The 18,127-nt window shown below is 44.6% G+C and overlaps 1 protein-coding gene across 4 annotated transcripts in view; it reads left to right on the top strand.

The window, feature by feature from the left end:
* The window catches only part of LOC118414894 (cyclic nucleotide-gated cation channel alpha-3-like), a 54,565-nt gene that overhangs the window by 31,211 nt on the left and 5,227 nt on the right, over positions 1-18,127 (top strand). For 2 of the 4 annotated variants that reach the window (XM_035819183.1, XM_035819182.1), the window contains exons 2-4: positions 6,444-6,530; positions 10,620-11,940; positions 17,055-17,113. In XM_035819183.1, the coding sequence (XP_035675076.1) occupies positions 10,754-11,940; positions 17,055-17,113 (1,246 nt within the window). In that variant the 5' untranslated portion in view covers positions 6,444-6,530; positions 10,620-10,753. Of the gene's footprint in view, positions 1-3,770; positions 4,348-6,443; positions 6,531-10,462; positions 11,941-17,054; positions 17,114-18,127 lie in introns of those variants that run through there. The other 2 variants (XM_035819181.1, XM_035819178.1) reach the window with 2 other exon arrangements.

Genomic DNA, 18,127 nt, shown 5'->3' with positions numbered 1-18,127 from the left:
TAACATTCGCAAAATTGACCAGTGCGATTTCCCTCTAGAGAAGAGACTCGGGAGCTATATTACGGCTGGATACCAGGCTAGATAGATAACACATTTTAAAAGTCTTCCCGTAGAGCCGCTTTGAGCTTTTTATCTGTTGGTGGATGTCCTTGTGTCAACCATCCCAAGCGACTATAGCGAGTAGGGCCCCGCATGCATTGTTTTGAGCACTTTTCGGATCCACGTACAGCTCGCTGTGATTGTCTGTCATCACCTATTGACGCTCCCCTCCCCGCCAGAGGCGTTCAACTCCACGGCGTGTTTACGGTTCTATCGGGTTTCTGATGGACGGCCGTCATGGCGTCCCGTACAGACGGCAGTGCGGACGGAATGTTTGCCAGTCTTGGCTGTTCACGGGAACTGGCACGAGGACTGGCAACATTCCAACCGTGGCTGCTCGTTTGTTGTCTCCGCTTGTGTGTTTTTCCCATGTACCGATGGAATACCGAGTTTTACCAACTAAGCTACTAGCCTGTTCTTCTAGTCTACTATGTACTAAAGTACTCCTGTCGCCGTCCTATGAGAGATCAGTCGGCTGATCTAAGATGCTTAGGTACCATCAATTCTGGTGAAAATAGCCTTGTTCGGGCAGTGAGTGATCTCTTGCCAATGTCAACGTCTACCATAGCTTACTGCCAACACAGGTGGTTACCGGGTAAAGTTTATCCACATGCTCGTGGCGATGGCCTCTGTTTTCAAACAAATGATCTTCTTTGTTACGTGCTAAAGGTCGCCCCTTTCTTTTAAAGCGAAAATATTGACTTCTTTGAATGTAAACGCAAGCCCTCAGAAGGCACACATCTTCGTAAACTGAGTTTTCTTTGTTTTCTCGCTTATGATTCCAATATTTTCTACAGTTGTTTCTAGATGTCTACATCTTTACTTTGTATATTATTACTCCTGCTCTGTCAATGTCATTTGATTTCAAGTTCTATCGAAAGAGTGCTATAATACTTTGAACAGTGGGAAACATAAACATACATTCTTTCCCATATAAACATTTTATAAAACGTCACTGAAACCGCAGTGAAACTTAAGGTGAAGATATTGGCATCTGTCAGCGCTCTTAAGCACTTAAATCCTAGCTGCGGTCAAAGCCAACACATGTTTACGTTCCATTAAGGTGTAGATACCGGTTAAGGACAGGGGAGTTCGGGCATGAGAGGCTCAAATGAAGCTGGGTATAGCCTTGCTTTCACAAGTTATGCCGCGGAGGGACTAGCAGATATCTTATAAAATGTCACCCTAACCATGTTATATAGTGGTTACGCAATCCGCTTGCATCGCTAGCATCAAAGTGCATTGTCAGCATCAATCTCTTTATCCCTACTAAAGTGTTAAACCTTTACAGGGCAGTTGTTCCTTTCATCAGACTTGGCTACTTTACACCCAACATTATCGGATCAACCGTTAACTATACCTTAAATACACTTCTCCCTACACATACAACCCATTGATCGGGATCCCTCCTCAGAAATGTGATAAAGCTCACGCCTTGAGAATCCCGCCACATGCGGAGTGCCGTCTATACACGGCCGGCCGGCCCAGTTTGTATTTTCCCCGCCAGGCGTGGACCCCGCGGGGGAGGGCGCGGGGATCGCGATGTACGCGCTACAAAGGGATACACGGAACGCCTTTCAGCCACAGGTGTAATGTTTCCACCCATACAATAACATTTATTCAAGGCACAAGAGGAGAAGTTTATGCAGGGTGATCTGTTTACTCAACCTTCTTGTACTTGTTTGTTTCAATTCTATACTGCTATGTAAATTGTCTCCTGCGTTTGGAGCTCAGAAGGGGAGATATTGTTCGCCCAGGAGGGTCCAGCGCGTCCTGCTGCCATGGCAACGGCGTGTCGAACAAGAGAAGACACTTCAGAGGGCCAGCCGATTCTGTGCGTGTGGGTGTTGCCATAACTGTGGTGTAGATGAGAGTATAGTCAGTGACAACAAGCAGTGGGTTCTTGGGGTCGAGATTGGCGCGCGTCTCTTCAGACATAAGAGTAGCACACATTAAAAGTGGAAAAGAAACATATACTTTAACTTATCGTGCCTGAAATAAAAGAGATTTCAAAATTCATAAGTCTTGGTCTTCATGTCGCATTGCAAGTTTTTCTAAAATGACTTTCTGTGATTCAGGTTTGCCCGTTGTAAATTATCAACTAACAGTCTATCTTCAATCTGCCCTTAAATCAAACTGGTTTTCATTCTGCGGCCAAACTTGTCAAACGTTCTAGCTGTGGTGAACACTTCTACGAAAATCAGCTAAAGGGAAACGTACAACTCCTTATTAACTTGTTCCCGGCATCTTACCTCCTCACGGGGCGGAACAAAACAACTCCCCCGGGGGTGGGCAGGTGTTCCCGGCGCGTGGACGACACCAGCCCGTCAGGTGAGGTTTCAGGAGTCGATATCAAACTAAGAATTCTTCATGGCAACTTCCCATCCATCTGTCATATTACACCTGGGGTTGTGATCGACTGACGGGCTGGCTGGAGTGGGCCCTGCGGCGTGTGCAGTGCGGACAGCGTTAGGGATGGAGATATTCGTTGGTTTCATGCTCGCGTTTTTCGCGGTGACTGCTTCAAAACGAAAACTGCAAAATTCATAGAAAGATTGATGCTCATTTTTGGTTTTGGCAAAGACACTATTTCTCACAAACGCAAAACATTGGCCAGCTTGTGATAAGTTGTTATTTCTTTCCAGGAATGATTTTCAAAAAGTTTTACAGAGGTTCTCTCTCATCACACTCTTCCTGAATCCTGTGTCGGTGTTCACAGTTAACTGGTCGTGACCCAGAAGAAATACAACCTTGCTCTTACCGTTTTCCTGATCTTATCAGCACAACCGTCTCCATTTTGAATAGGGTCCAACATCTCGCTGATGCCCAATTCTGTTGGATGAAGAAAGGCTACATTTTCTTCACTTCATTAGTTTATGTATTTTCTTGCGACAAAGTCATATACCAGTAGTAAAACAGAGCTATTCAATGTATTGGCGTTATTGATATAAAGACTACTTATAATATTTCCTCACAATGTGGTCTATTTTTGTTGGCTCCTGAACAAAGGCAAAAAGGCGTCTGAAGCAAACAAGCGGCGGGTGTGGAGAGGACAGACAGCGGGTGAAAGGTCTCGTGTGAGGTGGAGTCATTTATCGGGACTCACACGCGCGCGCACTTTGCTTATCAGCGCTGGAGCCGTCCGTACCTGCGCCTTCACGCCAATCAAAACATGCCGACACAAGCGATACAGCGGTGCTACGTCGTCTTCTGAGTTCTCACCACGACAGACAAACGTCGGTAGTTATCCTTAACATGACATTTACTCTTCATATTCAACCAACAAGAAAAATTCGTTTGTCATGCACGAGCGTGCTGCACAGCACGTAGAAGTGTACACGGGCTTAGTCTGTTCAAAATGATCCTAATGCTATATTCTTAAAAAGGAGATGAAGTCGAAAAAGAAGAGACAACTGATATACCAGCCATCTATCTATGATATTCAAGGGTTCACAATCTGACATTCCCGGTAGAGCCCATGGAAAAGAGTCAGATCAAACCGCGATGCTCACGCTACTGACAGGTGTATGAAAGTGTTCTTTGTGAAGGGAGCCGTTTGGGCGCGACCCACCGACCAATGACGAGGCCGGGTACGTGCGGCCCTCCTCCTTACTGGCTCTCTGTGGCTTCTGGCACGCTCTCACGGGGATAGTCTGACAGAGGCACCGCGCGGTCGTCAAAACTATTCGTGTATTCGGCCTCATGGGTAAACAAACCACCGACCTCTGAATATGAGTAGACGTATGGAAAAGACGGGTCGTTTTCTGTGGGTGGGGTAGGGTGACGGCAGGACGCGGGCTGCCTACAGGACACTGGCCAACGGGACGGACTCCTACATCAACAGGAAACTGGCTAATGATTTCCGGCTGGAGATTCCCGTGTGTCTGACGCTGTACCACAGGTGTTCTGCCTCGCCAGGTGCTCCTGTGCCCCCCTCCAACTCAGCAGCTCGGACTGCTCGCGCCTGACCGCAGGAGTGGGGCGCCCATTGATACCGGGATATTGGAGACCGCGAAACAAGGGGGTTAAAACAACTACATATCACCTTAATATGCTTCCGTTGTCATAACCACCCCGGTGGTCATATCATATGATATTTGCCGTCTTATGACCGTGCGTGCATGTGGCGGCATCTTCGCCAGGTGAGAGTGGACATGTGACGGTACAGATGAGACAGTAGGACGGCGCGCACACTTCTCACCTGCACTTGACTTGGATTTTCGAGAACTCTTTGTAGCTGTTGCTAAGGTACGGACTTTGTGAATTCTGTAACGTTGCTATGGATACAGAAGTCTTTGAATAGTTACTACTGACCTAAACGTTTCTTGCGGTTTATCTACTGATTAGGACTGGGAGGTTTCTATAAAAGTTAGACAGGTTCTCAACCTCACTACTCCCATTTCTTCGGTGCCTTATATATGACGAGTCATATTTTCCGCTTGGGTGGCATCCCATGACTACTGCGAAAAAGCGATTAACGAGTATTCTAAACTAAGAAGCCCTATCATATACTGTATGATTTCGTAATTAATATCTGATGTTTCTTGCTCATTAGACGCTGTGTGTTTAAGATAAGGTGGCGTTGTTTGCGCTCCACTTGGCAACCGTAGTACCCAACAGGTGCCACCAGATCAGTTTGAAGCCGCGCGATTTGCCGATGTTTAGTCAGGCTTTCCTTACACACCGGCAGCGCTCCGTCTGTCATGTACAGCCTTGTTTGAACCCCCCGATCTCTGCCACCTGTAGGCGTCTCTCATCCTTCCCAATAACCGCCTTCTTCGGGAACTATTCGATCACTGCAGTACAGCGAGCCCGCACGTCTTGTATAGTAGAGTTGTTGAAGAAACGTTACTTTGCGGTCGAAATTATCAACGAATCAAGCGTGCACACGCCATGTATTTGTTCTCTAATTCGCTGTAAACACCAGAAGCCTGGACGCAGGCATGTCAAATGTGGACCTGGTGGTCCAAAATCTCGATTTCACGGAGATAATTAGTGCTTACTACATGGTGTCGGACACGTTACCTCGGCAACATCGCCGCTGGCGGCCATCTTGTTTCCGATGACATTCACGACGAAATACATGTGGGTACTCTTGTCGACCAACATGGCGGGTTGGAGTTGTTGGTCATGGTTGTATGGTGATCCGACAGGACCTGGCACGGGTAAGGCACGAGGCGGGATAAAATACCAGCCATGCCTGCAACAGACATGTCCTTGATTGGAGAATAGCGGCTGTCAACAGCCCCGGGCTGCAGTGGCCTGTGCGGGTATGGAGTCATGGACCGTATGGTCGTCGTAGAGTGGCGCTTATTCGCATGCCGTATGCGTAGTATGTGACACTTATCAGCTCTAAAACGCGTGAACCCAACAGAACAACGAAGATGAAGAATACTATAGGATCACGAAAAAAGTAAACAGAACAGTTAAAGTAAAATGTAGACTTGTAATGATCGGGACCAGAAGTCCCAATTACTGCAGACAGGCATTTTCCGTTTTCCTTGCGATGTTGCATTAAGTTTCGTTTGTAACCTTCTAAACTTGAGAACTGCATGACTTATTCATTCTAAACCATACTTACATAGAAAGTAGAAATCAATCATCATGCTACTAGGGTGGTACCACTTGATGTCTAAAAATGTCCTGTACTGCATCGGCGGAGTCATGTTTGCCCACTGTACTCAAGATTTGTACGAAACATTGAAAGTGTAAAAAACATCTAGGTCAAAAAATTAATCAGGAAAGTTTTCATGACTTTCATGGTTTTCCAACATTAACAACGAATTTTGTATGAAGACTTTGTTAATGTTGACATAAACCTGTAAAAACTAAATCCGTAGACACAATCCATATCCATAATCCAATTGATGATCATGTTTTTTTCATTATACTACCGATACTCTGGCACCAAATAGCAAAGGTCTTTGTTGAGATCGTTCTCTAACCCAACGATTTACAGATGGTAATTAAAATACACGGTCAATCTTTATGCATGCATACATCTAGATAACGAGTCGACGTATTAAGTGCTTCGTCATAAAACGGGTAATTTATAATGTTCACGGCTATTGAAAATCTTCTGCATCAAACACAAAATGTTCGTGATATTTCCCTCAACAGAAGTGACTTATCAGAAAAGAGCAACGAAACATGGTTCGTTTGCTAGTGACTACGTTAACAAAACATCTACAAGTTTGTTAATGTTCTTGTCGTAACGAAAGATTTTGTTGCTTTAGCGGACGGACTTTACGTAAACTAATCTGCTCGTGGCCAACTTCTGTAGAAAACAACATCGTAACGTTAAACCACGGCTGCTGTTTAACAAAGCTGTTCAATCTTTTCAGGTACCAGTGCGAGATATCAGTCAGCGACCTCCACATCCATAACTGTCGTCTGTCGGAGGTTTCCATAGCGACGTGAGCTAACACAAGGTAGGCAAAGTGTTTTATGTTGATTTTCTCGGGTAGAAACAGGAACGCTATATGGTTTCTAAGATATTACCAGCGGTTATAATTTTACCAAAAGGGAAGGCGAAGCTATACTGTTGTAACAGTCAAGTCTCAACGTTTGTAGCCTGATGAGTTTCCTGGGCACAAGGCCAGCAATGGTGAGGATTCCTCGACCGTTATCTATATCCTGGATCAGGATCCAGATCTGCCAAAGTTTTCATGAAATCGATAACTGCTTTCCTACTTCCCTCCAAAACCTATTCACTTGAGAAAACACCATGAAAATTCGTTCATGATTGTTGCGTTAGCCCGTTTTATCATACACAACATCAATGATTGCAGTTGAAAAATGCCGTTTATACAGCCAGCCAAAGTTAGCCCTAAAGTATGATGCATCAGGTACGGTTAATAAGTCAGTTAATAACTTCACTGATTAATGACTTCAAAGATTGAAAAGCGTTTGAAATATGCGTTGTTTCTGTTTCATAACGTGTAGCTTAGAGACAACGTTCTTAATGTTTTAGGTGCACTTATCCAATCCATTTCAAATGGATTGGATAAGTGCACCTAAAACATCAAGAACATTTTCCAGGTTAATAAACAAGCCAATTTTCTACTGTTCTAGTATAATTATGACATCCGGTAGTTTTCGTTACTACAATCCACCAAACATTTCAACCATTCTCTTCACTCTGAATGGCTTTTTGAAAGCATAGTGTGTCTTAAAATGGTACTGATATTGTGCGATAACACTAGAAGGGAAAGTGCATGTCCTTTTGACGGGTTTCCAGATTTAATGTCACTTTTGAAGTGAAGTGCCAACATAACAGCATTACTGACGCCTTTGGAAAGTAGACTTTTGGCGACACACGTCACTTAGTGACAGATTATACTGTAGCGAGGGAACAACACCCATAATTACTGACTGGCGACATAGCGTGACCTTCTTCACAAAGGAAGGTTACCCCTCTTAAAACTTCGGAATGAAGGAACGACACGGACTGTGACTTCTTTCAGGTGCAACCATCAGATCTTAAGATATCTGTCCAGATAAGCACTTCTCTCTAACACAATAGGGAGTGAGCGGTGCCTTATGGCACGTATTATAGCGTAGCAGAAGAGTGGCGGGTTACGTAAACTAACAACTAGAGTTACCGCGCTTTCAAAGGCTCCCATTCTATTCTTGACAAGTAAAAAAAGTAGAAAGCTTCCCGTCAATTCTCCGCAAACAATAAAGAAAACAAACCCATTGTGTGCAGAGTTTGCACCTTTCTTTTGAATGAGAAGTTGTGCATTGGCCATGATGCTTGTCTGGAATCCTAAATGGGGAAGATGCTGAGAGTCTAGTGCAAACGGCGGCGGGGAAATTTTACAACAGTTACGACAAATTTAGTAAATTAATTTTTGTACTCAACGCGTCATCTATTAATCCGACAAATATAAAGTTTTCTATTATATGTAGCAAAGTAGTAGCATGTTCTGCTTGTGTCGTGTAACTGAGAATAGGCATACAGTATATTCTATTTTGCTGTGTCCTCAGCAATTCATATGCATGTACAGAGAAGATATTTCATTAGTGTACGCAGGTTTAAGGTACAGAGTATAAAAAGTTAACAAGCTTGAAGTTGAGCACAGATCTTGTACTGTTTGCTAAAGATGAAGTTAGCAAGGATGCCCTGTAGGCTCGACACCCAGGTGAGGTATTTTCTTTGAGACATTTTCCGATCACTTGAGCAGGTCCCACATTCACTCAGTCAGTGTGGTCATAACTCAGAAGGAATGTCAGGAATTCGTGACTAAAATATCCCGACCCGCGGGTCAAGTATGATGCACATTTGCACCATTCCATCTCGTGTTCCCCTCCTTTCACAGGTAACCTTGAAACACGACCTCAGGTTCACCTTCCGTCTAATCCAGTTTTCATGTTCTCGGCGCCATGTTTGTTTGACAGTCGCCTGTCAGGCTCGTGCCGATGACCAGTCGCCATTGTTCGGTAAAAGCCGTCGCCATTGTCCGGTAAATCTTGCTGTCATGTCGGCATGAACGGACTATGCGTAAATCAGCAATAGTCTACCCGACACCTGTATTGACATTGGCAAAGAGACGCCTTCCGTGGCGTTACTGTATACAAAATAAAGATTATCCACAGAAATATAAACCCCAGAAGACCAGGGAGACCAGCAACCCTTTGGATAATTTGAAAAAGAAACCATTAAAACACGAACTTGACGAGTACAGGGTTAAAATACAGCGATGATTTCACCGCTTGGTGATTTAATCAGCAGACGGACATTAAAAGATAAGCAAGTAGTCAGTGACAATAGTACATAATCATGGGATCGGGATGTACAGATCAACACAGAGAAAGTATGACAACTAAACTACGTCCTTACCAAAACAAATGAAGACACGTCCATCCGTTTGGGCAGACACACTATAAACAATACAAGGTCTAACTTTTTAGCAAAGAAAATCTTTTAAGTGTAGGATGTGACTCAGAGAGTCTCGGCAAAGAATTTTTTCTATTCAGCACTTTTACAAACAGATCACCTTTCGTAAGTACCCCGGAAAGAGTTAAGTACAGTTTCGACTGGGAGACCGCAGTGCTTTAGTTCTGTCCTAACTACGTCCGCTGCCATGAATGGCACACCTTCATGATCGGAAGATGTTCCATGGACCGTACATAACTACAACCTTTTAACGTGGCCACGGCCGGTTTCCCGCACGCGAACTGATAATAAGGAAAGGGAAATCTCCCCTTAAACACCCATTAACCAGGGAGGGGCACGCTTACTTCAAAGGATGGACGCATAGTCAGGTGGAGGTGTTTACTCTCCAGGCATAGCACTGATACCGAAAAAATAACTTCGTTTGTCCGTCCACTGCCGACAGGTGCTCTCAAAGTTGGACTGGAAAGGTTTCTCTTTCTTTGATTCTTGTTTGTTCTACAATGTCTGCTATTACAGGAAGTTGTTTTGTAAGATTCTTAAAGAAACTTGTTAGCGTTTAAGACACTACACAGGAGTCATTCCGGTGGTCTTTCGACACAGGAATCTATCATGTCCTCCAATTCGGACGAGCTACAGACACCAAACTTTAACAACTCTGTCAAGAAAATGATAATAAAGATCAACCGATTTTGTCTGATTAATTCGTTGACTATATCAAATGAAATGCTTTTGCAACTTCAAATACTATGTTCTTTTCTAAACCCACGTCATCATTAAGACCCAGATGAGTAGCGGTCCAGACTTGCAGGACTGCAGTCCAAAATGTAGGTGGCGCTTGAAATCCACTCCCCACGAAAGTCCTCCATGTCAAGCCTCTCCTTGTATGTTATTTTTCCCTGTAACTGGTACCCGTGTAGTTTATATACATTGATCCGTGCCCCGGCCCTTTTCAAGGATCCCAGGTGAATGAGCTGTTTTTCTAAGCAGGCTTTTATGGGGTTGCCTTGCACAGGTTAGGGCGAGTAGGGTTACAAGATACTGTTACACTATGGTGCAGACCTCCAAAAGTCACTTTTTTTTACACTACATCTTTTAACACCATACCTGACTTTGATCGTCTCATTACAACATCCGAGGTGTAGGAGTTTATCACTTATCTATAAATGTCTACTTGCAGGATATAACAAACTAGTAACCAAAGATATTACATGAAAGCCATGTGGCTGTTATTTACTTGGAATTTAGGTTAGATTCCATTTCAGATCATTCACAGGAAATAATCGCAAAATGGATAGATAAGAACTACTGAGCGCGAGAAAAATTGATTCATATGTTTTTATTATACTTCCATGGCCACAGAAATATGTGAGGCAGACATGTTTCGGAATGTTCCATTATTGTTAAGATAGGGGAGAGTAGGTGGTGTGGTTGTTGCGCGTGCGCGGGGTGACGTGTGTAGATGTCCGGTGTGTGGCGTGCGCGTCACGCGGGTCTGTATACATGACGAGCCTGTCCGGGCGGTGTTGGCAGGACATGGCCGCTGGTCTGACGTGACACGTCCCCCGCTACTTCAAACTTTGTTTTAATCACAAGCCTACCTCTCCATTTCTCTCCATGGCAGGGACAAGAGGGGACGTGTCTGTCTGGGTGACGAGGGCCAAGGAACAACTGCGGGAGGAGTCCCAGTACCCTGGGCCTCTTCTGGACTGCCGCCCGCCACCCTACTCGGCTCCCGGTACGACTCGGCTCGGCAGGATGGCTGGTCTGGTCAGAACAAGAGTCCAGTCTCCCCGCCGGAACTCCGTCTCACCTGTGGAGAGGGATGACATACAGCTCCAAGACATACGAGTGAAGAACGGGACGGAGAGTAGACTTTCCTGCGGCAATCAGCCTCCGAGCTCCGAGGACGAAGGGTTCAGCTCCCGGTCGGGCGGAACCCCAGACAGAAGAACCCCGGGCAGGTCCCGGTTAGACTCACGACGAGGCGTCCCGAATCGAGCATTCGAAATGGACGCCGACACACAAGGGAGGGGGAAAGACGGCGACGTTACCTTCGACTTGGAGGCGAATAGGCCTAACACAACAAGCACATTTCAATCTACCCTTGGGGATAACAAGCGCAGGACGCACGGCAATGTCGGAGAAGACATAGGGAGCACCAGTGACTTAAGCTGCGACAGTGATCAGGAGGAGGATTCTGAGGTTCACACTGATGACATCCACGGTGCTCTGGTTCGAACTGCGCCAGATCAGGTCTGGTGGCGGAAAGTCTTTCGGAGAACGTTCAATCCTGAACCTGCTGGACTCATGATGTTCTGGATGGTAGTTGTGAGTCTTGCTGTTCTATACAACTCGTGGACTATACCTATTCGGGGAAGCTTTACAGACCTGCAAAATAACTACCCTGGAGCCTGGTTCTTCCTCGACTACCTCTTCGACATCATCTATATTATGGACATATACGTCTGTTTTAGGACATGGTACCTGTGGGACGGCGCGCCCGTTACAGATGCAGGAGAAATCACGAAACGTTACAAAAGATCTCCATATCTCTTCCTGGACATTGGCTGTATTCTACCCTTGGACCTTCTGTATCCTGCAGTAGGAGTCAACCCTTTCCTGAGGATCGGGCGCCTGCTACGTCTCTACAGACTGTACGGATTCACACAGAGGGTGGAGCTGAGAATCCGCTGGCCAAACGTGTGGCGAATGGCTCTCACCATCCACAATCTGATGTTAGTACTGCACTATAACGCCTGTCTGTACTACCTGGTTTCCCTGGGAGAAGGTTACGGGCAGACCAGTGGGAGCTGGTCCATCCTGGACCCCAACCTCTACCCGGACTACTCCGCCCTGTCCAGGAAGTACGTCCACTGTCTCTACAGGTCCGCTGCCAGCCTCACACTGGTCGGAGGACTGCCTCAACCTGAGAGCAATGGCCAGTGAGTATTGTCTTAATTTTTCTTATTATTTCCTTGTTTGCCATCCCTACTATTTTCTTGGACACATATAGGGTATATTGGTAAATGATTAGTTAATAAAGAACCAATACTTGAAGTTCTGAAGAAAAACGTCCTAAGCAGAAACAGTAAATAACTAGCTGATAAAGAACCAACTCTTGAAGTCCTGAAGAGACGTCGTATCACTACGACACACTACCATGATTGGCATGAAGCAAGAAATGATAAAATCTGATATATCCTGTAAGCACAAAGTGCTTTTTAATCCATTGAATACCCAGATAACCAATCAACAACCAGTAGCCTCGGTGGGAGACAGACATTAACGAACTTTACAACCCGCGCTTGTACCACAGTAATACGCATCTGCAAACACCCTTGCCATCTCAGGACCTTAAAGGCAAAATGAATCTTCACATCATGTGAATATGTGTAGCAGCTCATGTATAAAATGTTCATAGTGCTGAAGTGGCAATGCAGCAATATCCGTATCAAATGCTTATATGCCAAGCAGAGGCCGATTGCAGATCTCCAAGCAGATACCTGTCAGAGGGGTATCTGTAAAGATCGCGTAATCTCACGACAAAAACACCAAAAATACGCTCAAAAGAATCTCGACTTCTGTACCTGCCTGGAGAGTACTGCAGAGGAGCGGTCCTGTTCTCCCAGGGCAGGGGCAGACCCGAGCAGCGCGGGAGTTTACGTAGTTCCGGTCAACAGCCGTGTTTACCGGTGTTTACCTGCCGACTCTCTCTTCACTCCTCAAGAGCAACGCTAGCAAGATGGATGCCTGATGCTTATCTATGAGTCGGGCTCTGACAATAAAAACAAAACACCACGACTTATTTGGGGACAATGAGTATGCTTCGGTCTAGTTTCCAGCATGAAGCAGGTTAACCAGATACCTCTGTTTCTTTCATAAAGTGTGCTTGTAAGCAAAAAGGCTGTTACTGGTCGATTTTCTCAACCTTAACCATGGAAATACATCGGTTCAATTACCCAGGGAATACTGTTCCTTTATATTTTCTAACAAGTCAACACCTTGTTGTTGTAAACAAGTGGCACTGATCTCTAAAATTAGCTGTTTTGTCCACCAAAACAGTCAATGATCCGTGGCAAGTGTGAGGACGGCTGATAAAGTCTTTGTATTGCGGCATTTTTGGCACAATCAGGTGTCCTCCTACGTGAAACGCGAAACTTTTGGAGCGTCAACAGCAATTCAACAACAGCCGACGCTTTGCCTAGGCTTTGGTGCCTCATAGCTTTGTCAAAGTCGTTCCTAAAGAATCCTTCTCAGAAGCCACAATGCGCCGCACGTATACACGGCAGTGTATGTTTACGGAGTCGGCACCAAAGGTCCGCCAGGTTTGAACCCTCGTCAATTGGATGTAGAAACCGACCCTGGTACCTTTGAATGACAGCTGACACCTTGACCCCCAACCTTTCCGCACTTTTTGTTCCCGATAGAAAACGGGGTTCGTTGCCCCTAAACAGTTGTTTGACGCATGTTGCAACAATTGGTAGTTTTGACTGTTGGAATGCAAACATTGCCATCTTCATCTGTCATTTTCCACGCCCTGTTGAGCGTCGGCAGCGCCAGGAGTGCACCCCGAACACACCAGGCCATGTTCAGGAAGTTGTTATATGAAATATCAATGTTAAGACTTTGTTTTCTTTGAGATAAGATTACATAAGCTGATTTGGCGGATTGTTTAGCAGCCCGGGCAATGGGGATTATAACTGTTACCGGAGAAACTACAGATTGTGACTGGTAAGGTAGCTAGCTGAAACGAACACCATCATGTCGACACAATAACCTATTGCGCGCTGCCCCAGAGAAACAAAAACACCACGTCGTGTGCCTTGCACCAAGGCTTTTCAACCCGTGGCCCATGTGCACATACTAGGGCAGCACCAGAGACTGAATGCCACCAGAGTTATCTTTGAAACAACTACAGTTTACAGACATTACTGTGGATCAAAGAAACAGTTGTTATCTTCGCAAGTTCAGGGCATGGTTGATGGGGAACCCTTATACCGCCATCATCAGGATAGGTGAAGTTTAAGGAAACAGAAGGGTAGTAAGGAAAATGACTCCTCTCGAGAAAGAATAATAAATACGTGACAGGCAAACTATGGTGGTGGCGAACTCAATACTTCCGACCTGAAAGGTGAAACAAAACCCTATTGGGACCCAGGTATGTAACTATGACTTCTTAAGCGACCATACAGGGAAAGTATTGAGAGAAATGTCTCACAAAATGACTGGGGATCTCAATGGTATGGAGTCTGAACAAATTATCAGAACTGTTTAAGTTGTGGATAGTGTCTAATCAAACTTGCAGTCTGTCAGTAGAGCCGAAAGCTGACTGAGTTGAGGTACTCTTGAGGTACTGTTGAGTTCGACAACGCAAACGTATCTTCAGTGTATCTTCAACAAGCGCCACGGTGCTTTCAACGAACTCCAACGTGCCTTTAAAAATGTATTTTTGACATTCAAAAACAGTGCCACCACCACACGTGTACGACTAAATGCAAATGTCAGCTTCAAAGTCATACGTATGCTTTAAGATATGTTATCTATATTGCACAAAGTATCAAAAGTGAACATCCTTCTATTGCTACCGATCAATTTCCGATGTATTTCGTACCGCGAATGTTGGGAGCAATAGGCACAAAAGGGCACGGAGTGTATGTGCCTCTAGCGTCAATAATTCTGTACAAAGTAAGACGATCTGTTTGGTCTGATGAATCTATTTTGTAATATATATAATTTCTCAAACATGGCATAAAACATATAACATTCTATTTTCATTACAAATTTCTTTTAAATGCATTTAAATCCGTTTACATGTATTTTCAAATTCAATAACAGCACTGAAATTTCCAATGAGCTTGTCATCTGGGTTTGAAACACAGTAGTGCCTCACGTCAGTGTGATTACCAGGGAAAACTGGCTGAAAAAATCACAAAGGTGCCACAGTGAATAAACTGCAACGTACCTAGTACCTCAACAGTACCTCAAATCTGTGAGATAGGGGCTTGTGATGTGTAGGGTCAACATCGTTCCTAATATTAGCATTGCCACCTGTGTAAACCAGATGATGTCCTCAAACGCAACCGCATAATAGTTGAAGTGGATATCTAGAATTCTCACTTAGGGCTAACAAATTTGTCCAACAAGAATGACAACGAAATTCTCAATTCAAAACTTAGTTTTGTGATGTTTACAATACGCATGATTAGCAGGCTATCTCACACACCGACAAGCCTTTTCTAAACATCCTGTCTGGTTAATGCTCGAAGGATTTACAGAGAAATCAGATCTACAACATAGAAGAGAAGAACCCGCCTGGTCACCTGCACGTATGTATGGGGACGGCGTTACTGTCGTCAGGACCAGCGGTTACAGTCATCCGCTTACAAACATGTCCATCTTCTCAACACCTGTCGTTACCTTTGCTAAGTAGCGTAAACAACTTTGAGAAGGTACTTCGCCTTGTGTTATATCTTCCCATACCGACAAAGACAATGTCAGAGGTGAAAACCGGTCCCTTCAGACCAAGCCTAAATGCTAACATGCTAGATCTACAGCTGTAAAACCATGGGCACCTTTTATGACAACTAAGCAACACTTTTCAAAGGGAGGGACCAACCACAGCAGATATTCTATGCTTCTGGAATCAGAAGAAACGAGCCCATCCGCCCAAGACGAGTTTGTTTGACTTTGTTTCAAATCGCAGGTGGCCCGCTGCCTTATCTCACACACCATCGCGTGGCGCCCTTTCTAACCGTACAAAGGGGATCTCACAGGGCAGTCCGGGCGGAAAGTCTGGCCACATCTCCTGCAACACGACACGAAGATGTACGCACGATCCGCGCCATTTTCCACATGACTTCCTGCAGACTTCAAAACATCGAGCAAATTTGAAAGGCTTTCTGTGGCGATCGCGTCATCAAAGGGGCGAAAATAACGCGGGCGATGCCATGGAATGTGCATGTGATATCTGGAAGCCTAATAGAGAATAGAACGATATCGAAATTGTACCTGAACGTATATCATAATATGGCAACACTAAAGATAGTGTTGAAAGGCCTCTTGTTGCTGCACCAATGTACATATAAAAAGATGATCAAATAATATGATTCCTTTCTGAAACATTATCTTTACTTTATCATAATCCAGTGAGGCGTGATGTAAACATTTTAGTAGAAAAAAAGAAGGTCTATCTGTCAGAATAATGTAACAAACGTATTCAGTGTCACTGTGCTCATATGTTGAATGTTGGAGTATAAAAACTCCTGGAAATCTCGACACAGATATTTGATGGCAGACGTAGAGCAATATCACACTTGCTGCACTTGTCAGAGTACGATCATCATCATCATCATCCGGGCGTGCTAGATAGAGTACGATAAAATAGACCAAACAAAAAGATTCTTTATCTTATTTGCTATAAATGCCTGCTAATGTCGTGGACAAATGAAGCTCTGGCATACGTATAGCGCAGAAGTTTAGAGAAGTTAAAGAGGTCCTATCAGGCCTTCTACGTCACGTTGTTTTCTCCCTCGTATAGTCTGGAGTAACCCTATAAACTTCCTTGACCTCGGCCTTTGTTCCGCCACGTCCATAGGTGAATGGTCGGCATGGTAACGAAAGCTGACGCATGCGCATACGTTGTTAGGCTGGTTCTGCATATAACCACCGGATGTTATCCAACACGACTTGTTTTCTTACTGCCCAGTGAATGGGGCTGGGAGAGTACAGTTTCAACACGACTTGCTGCGGGACCCATTCATTCTTATTCCGCCACATTTTCTTTCGTACATTTGTATACAGAGGGTTTGATAAGGGAGACTAACAAAATGACATTGCACGGAATTGTTCATTAAATGAGCCTTTAACAACGAAAGAGCCAGAAACCAAACTTTTTTTAAAGCATCGAAACAGAAAGCAAGTCATCCAGGCTGCCTCAATGTATTTCAATGTTCATTTGGAAAAAAAATGAAGGTTGACGTACAAATATGTTGTCATTTTATGTACGCTTTTGAACGCTGCTTAATGTTGTGTTGTACTTTCATTTATTTTGCTCCAGATACATTTATTCGGTTTTGCAGTACATCCTGGGCCTGTTCCTAGTCGCCTACGTTATAGGTAAGTCATCAATGACGGGACATTTTTTCTATGAAGAACAACATGTACAGAGTTCTCTTCCGCTCACGATCTCTGGTGAACATGATGATCTATCCTGACCACACCCTCAGGTACGCTCACGCTGAATGACTGTATGACATCGACCGTGACATAGACAGGTAGACTGGCGATTCCTTACGCAACTGATAGCAATAAAAACAAAGTTGGGTGTTGTTATTTCCGACAGAGTGTTGAAAGGGTGATCAATGATGCGGATATCAGACTCCAACTTGATCCGGTCTGTGTAAACCTCACAAGTCCCGGCCGCCGCCCTTTTAAACGTTAGGCGACAAGGTGTCAATTAAGGCTTTGTTCTAGTTGAGTGGGGCTGCATGTAACGGCCTTGTCCTTTTGAGGACAGTGGATCAGAAAACCTTCACATAAGACCGATTTTAGGCTGTGGTCTTTGTTAGCAAAGTCGCATGTCTTGTCTTGCACAATGTTCGCGGCTTCTCACGTGAAGGATTTTAAATGTGTCGTGTCTTGCCCAGTCTAGACGGTTTCTTCTCTTTCTAATGCGGCGAAGTTGAACCCAAAGAGCACGGTTCAAATTCACCTGTAAACAAACGCCAATCGGTCGGATTGAATTCAATGTATATAAAAACAATAGAGACTTAAACTGGCGCCCGTTAGGACAAAGGAAAGACATTCCCGAAAATTGGTGGATACAGAGTCACGAGATGGTTTTCATACCTCATACAGTGATACACAGGATAACAGGAGGATATTAGTATACGCTTCACTGAGAGGCGATTGTGTGGGTCCGGTAACAAACTGTCTCGCGGCGCCTAATTGAACACATAGGGAAGTGTATTGTTTCCCTAAGTACATACATGCGGAGGTCAGTGTCAAGATAATAAGTACAGTAATGGGTGATGGTGGACCACCAGGGGAGTCAGCGGCCAGGCAACGGTAAAACCGACAGGGCATCAATCTTGGACAGGGACACAAAATCGGGTCATACAACATAGCCAT

Source organism: Branchiostoma floridae, chromosome 4 (assembly GCF_000003815.2).
Source record: "Branchiostoma floridae strain S238N-H82 chromosome 4, Bfl_VNyyK, whole genome shotgun sequence".
Lineage (NCBI taxonomy): Eukaryota > Metazoa > Chordata > Leptocardii > Amphioxiformes > Branchiostomatidae > Branchiostoma > Branchiostoma floridae.
The sequence above is the reverse complement of the archived record's forward strand: the minus strand, read 5'-3'. Positions and strand labels throughout refer to the sequence as shown.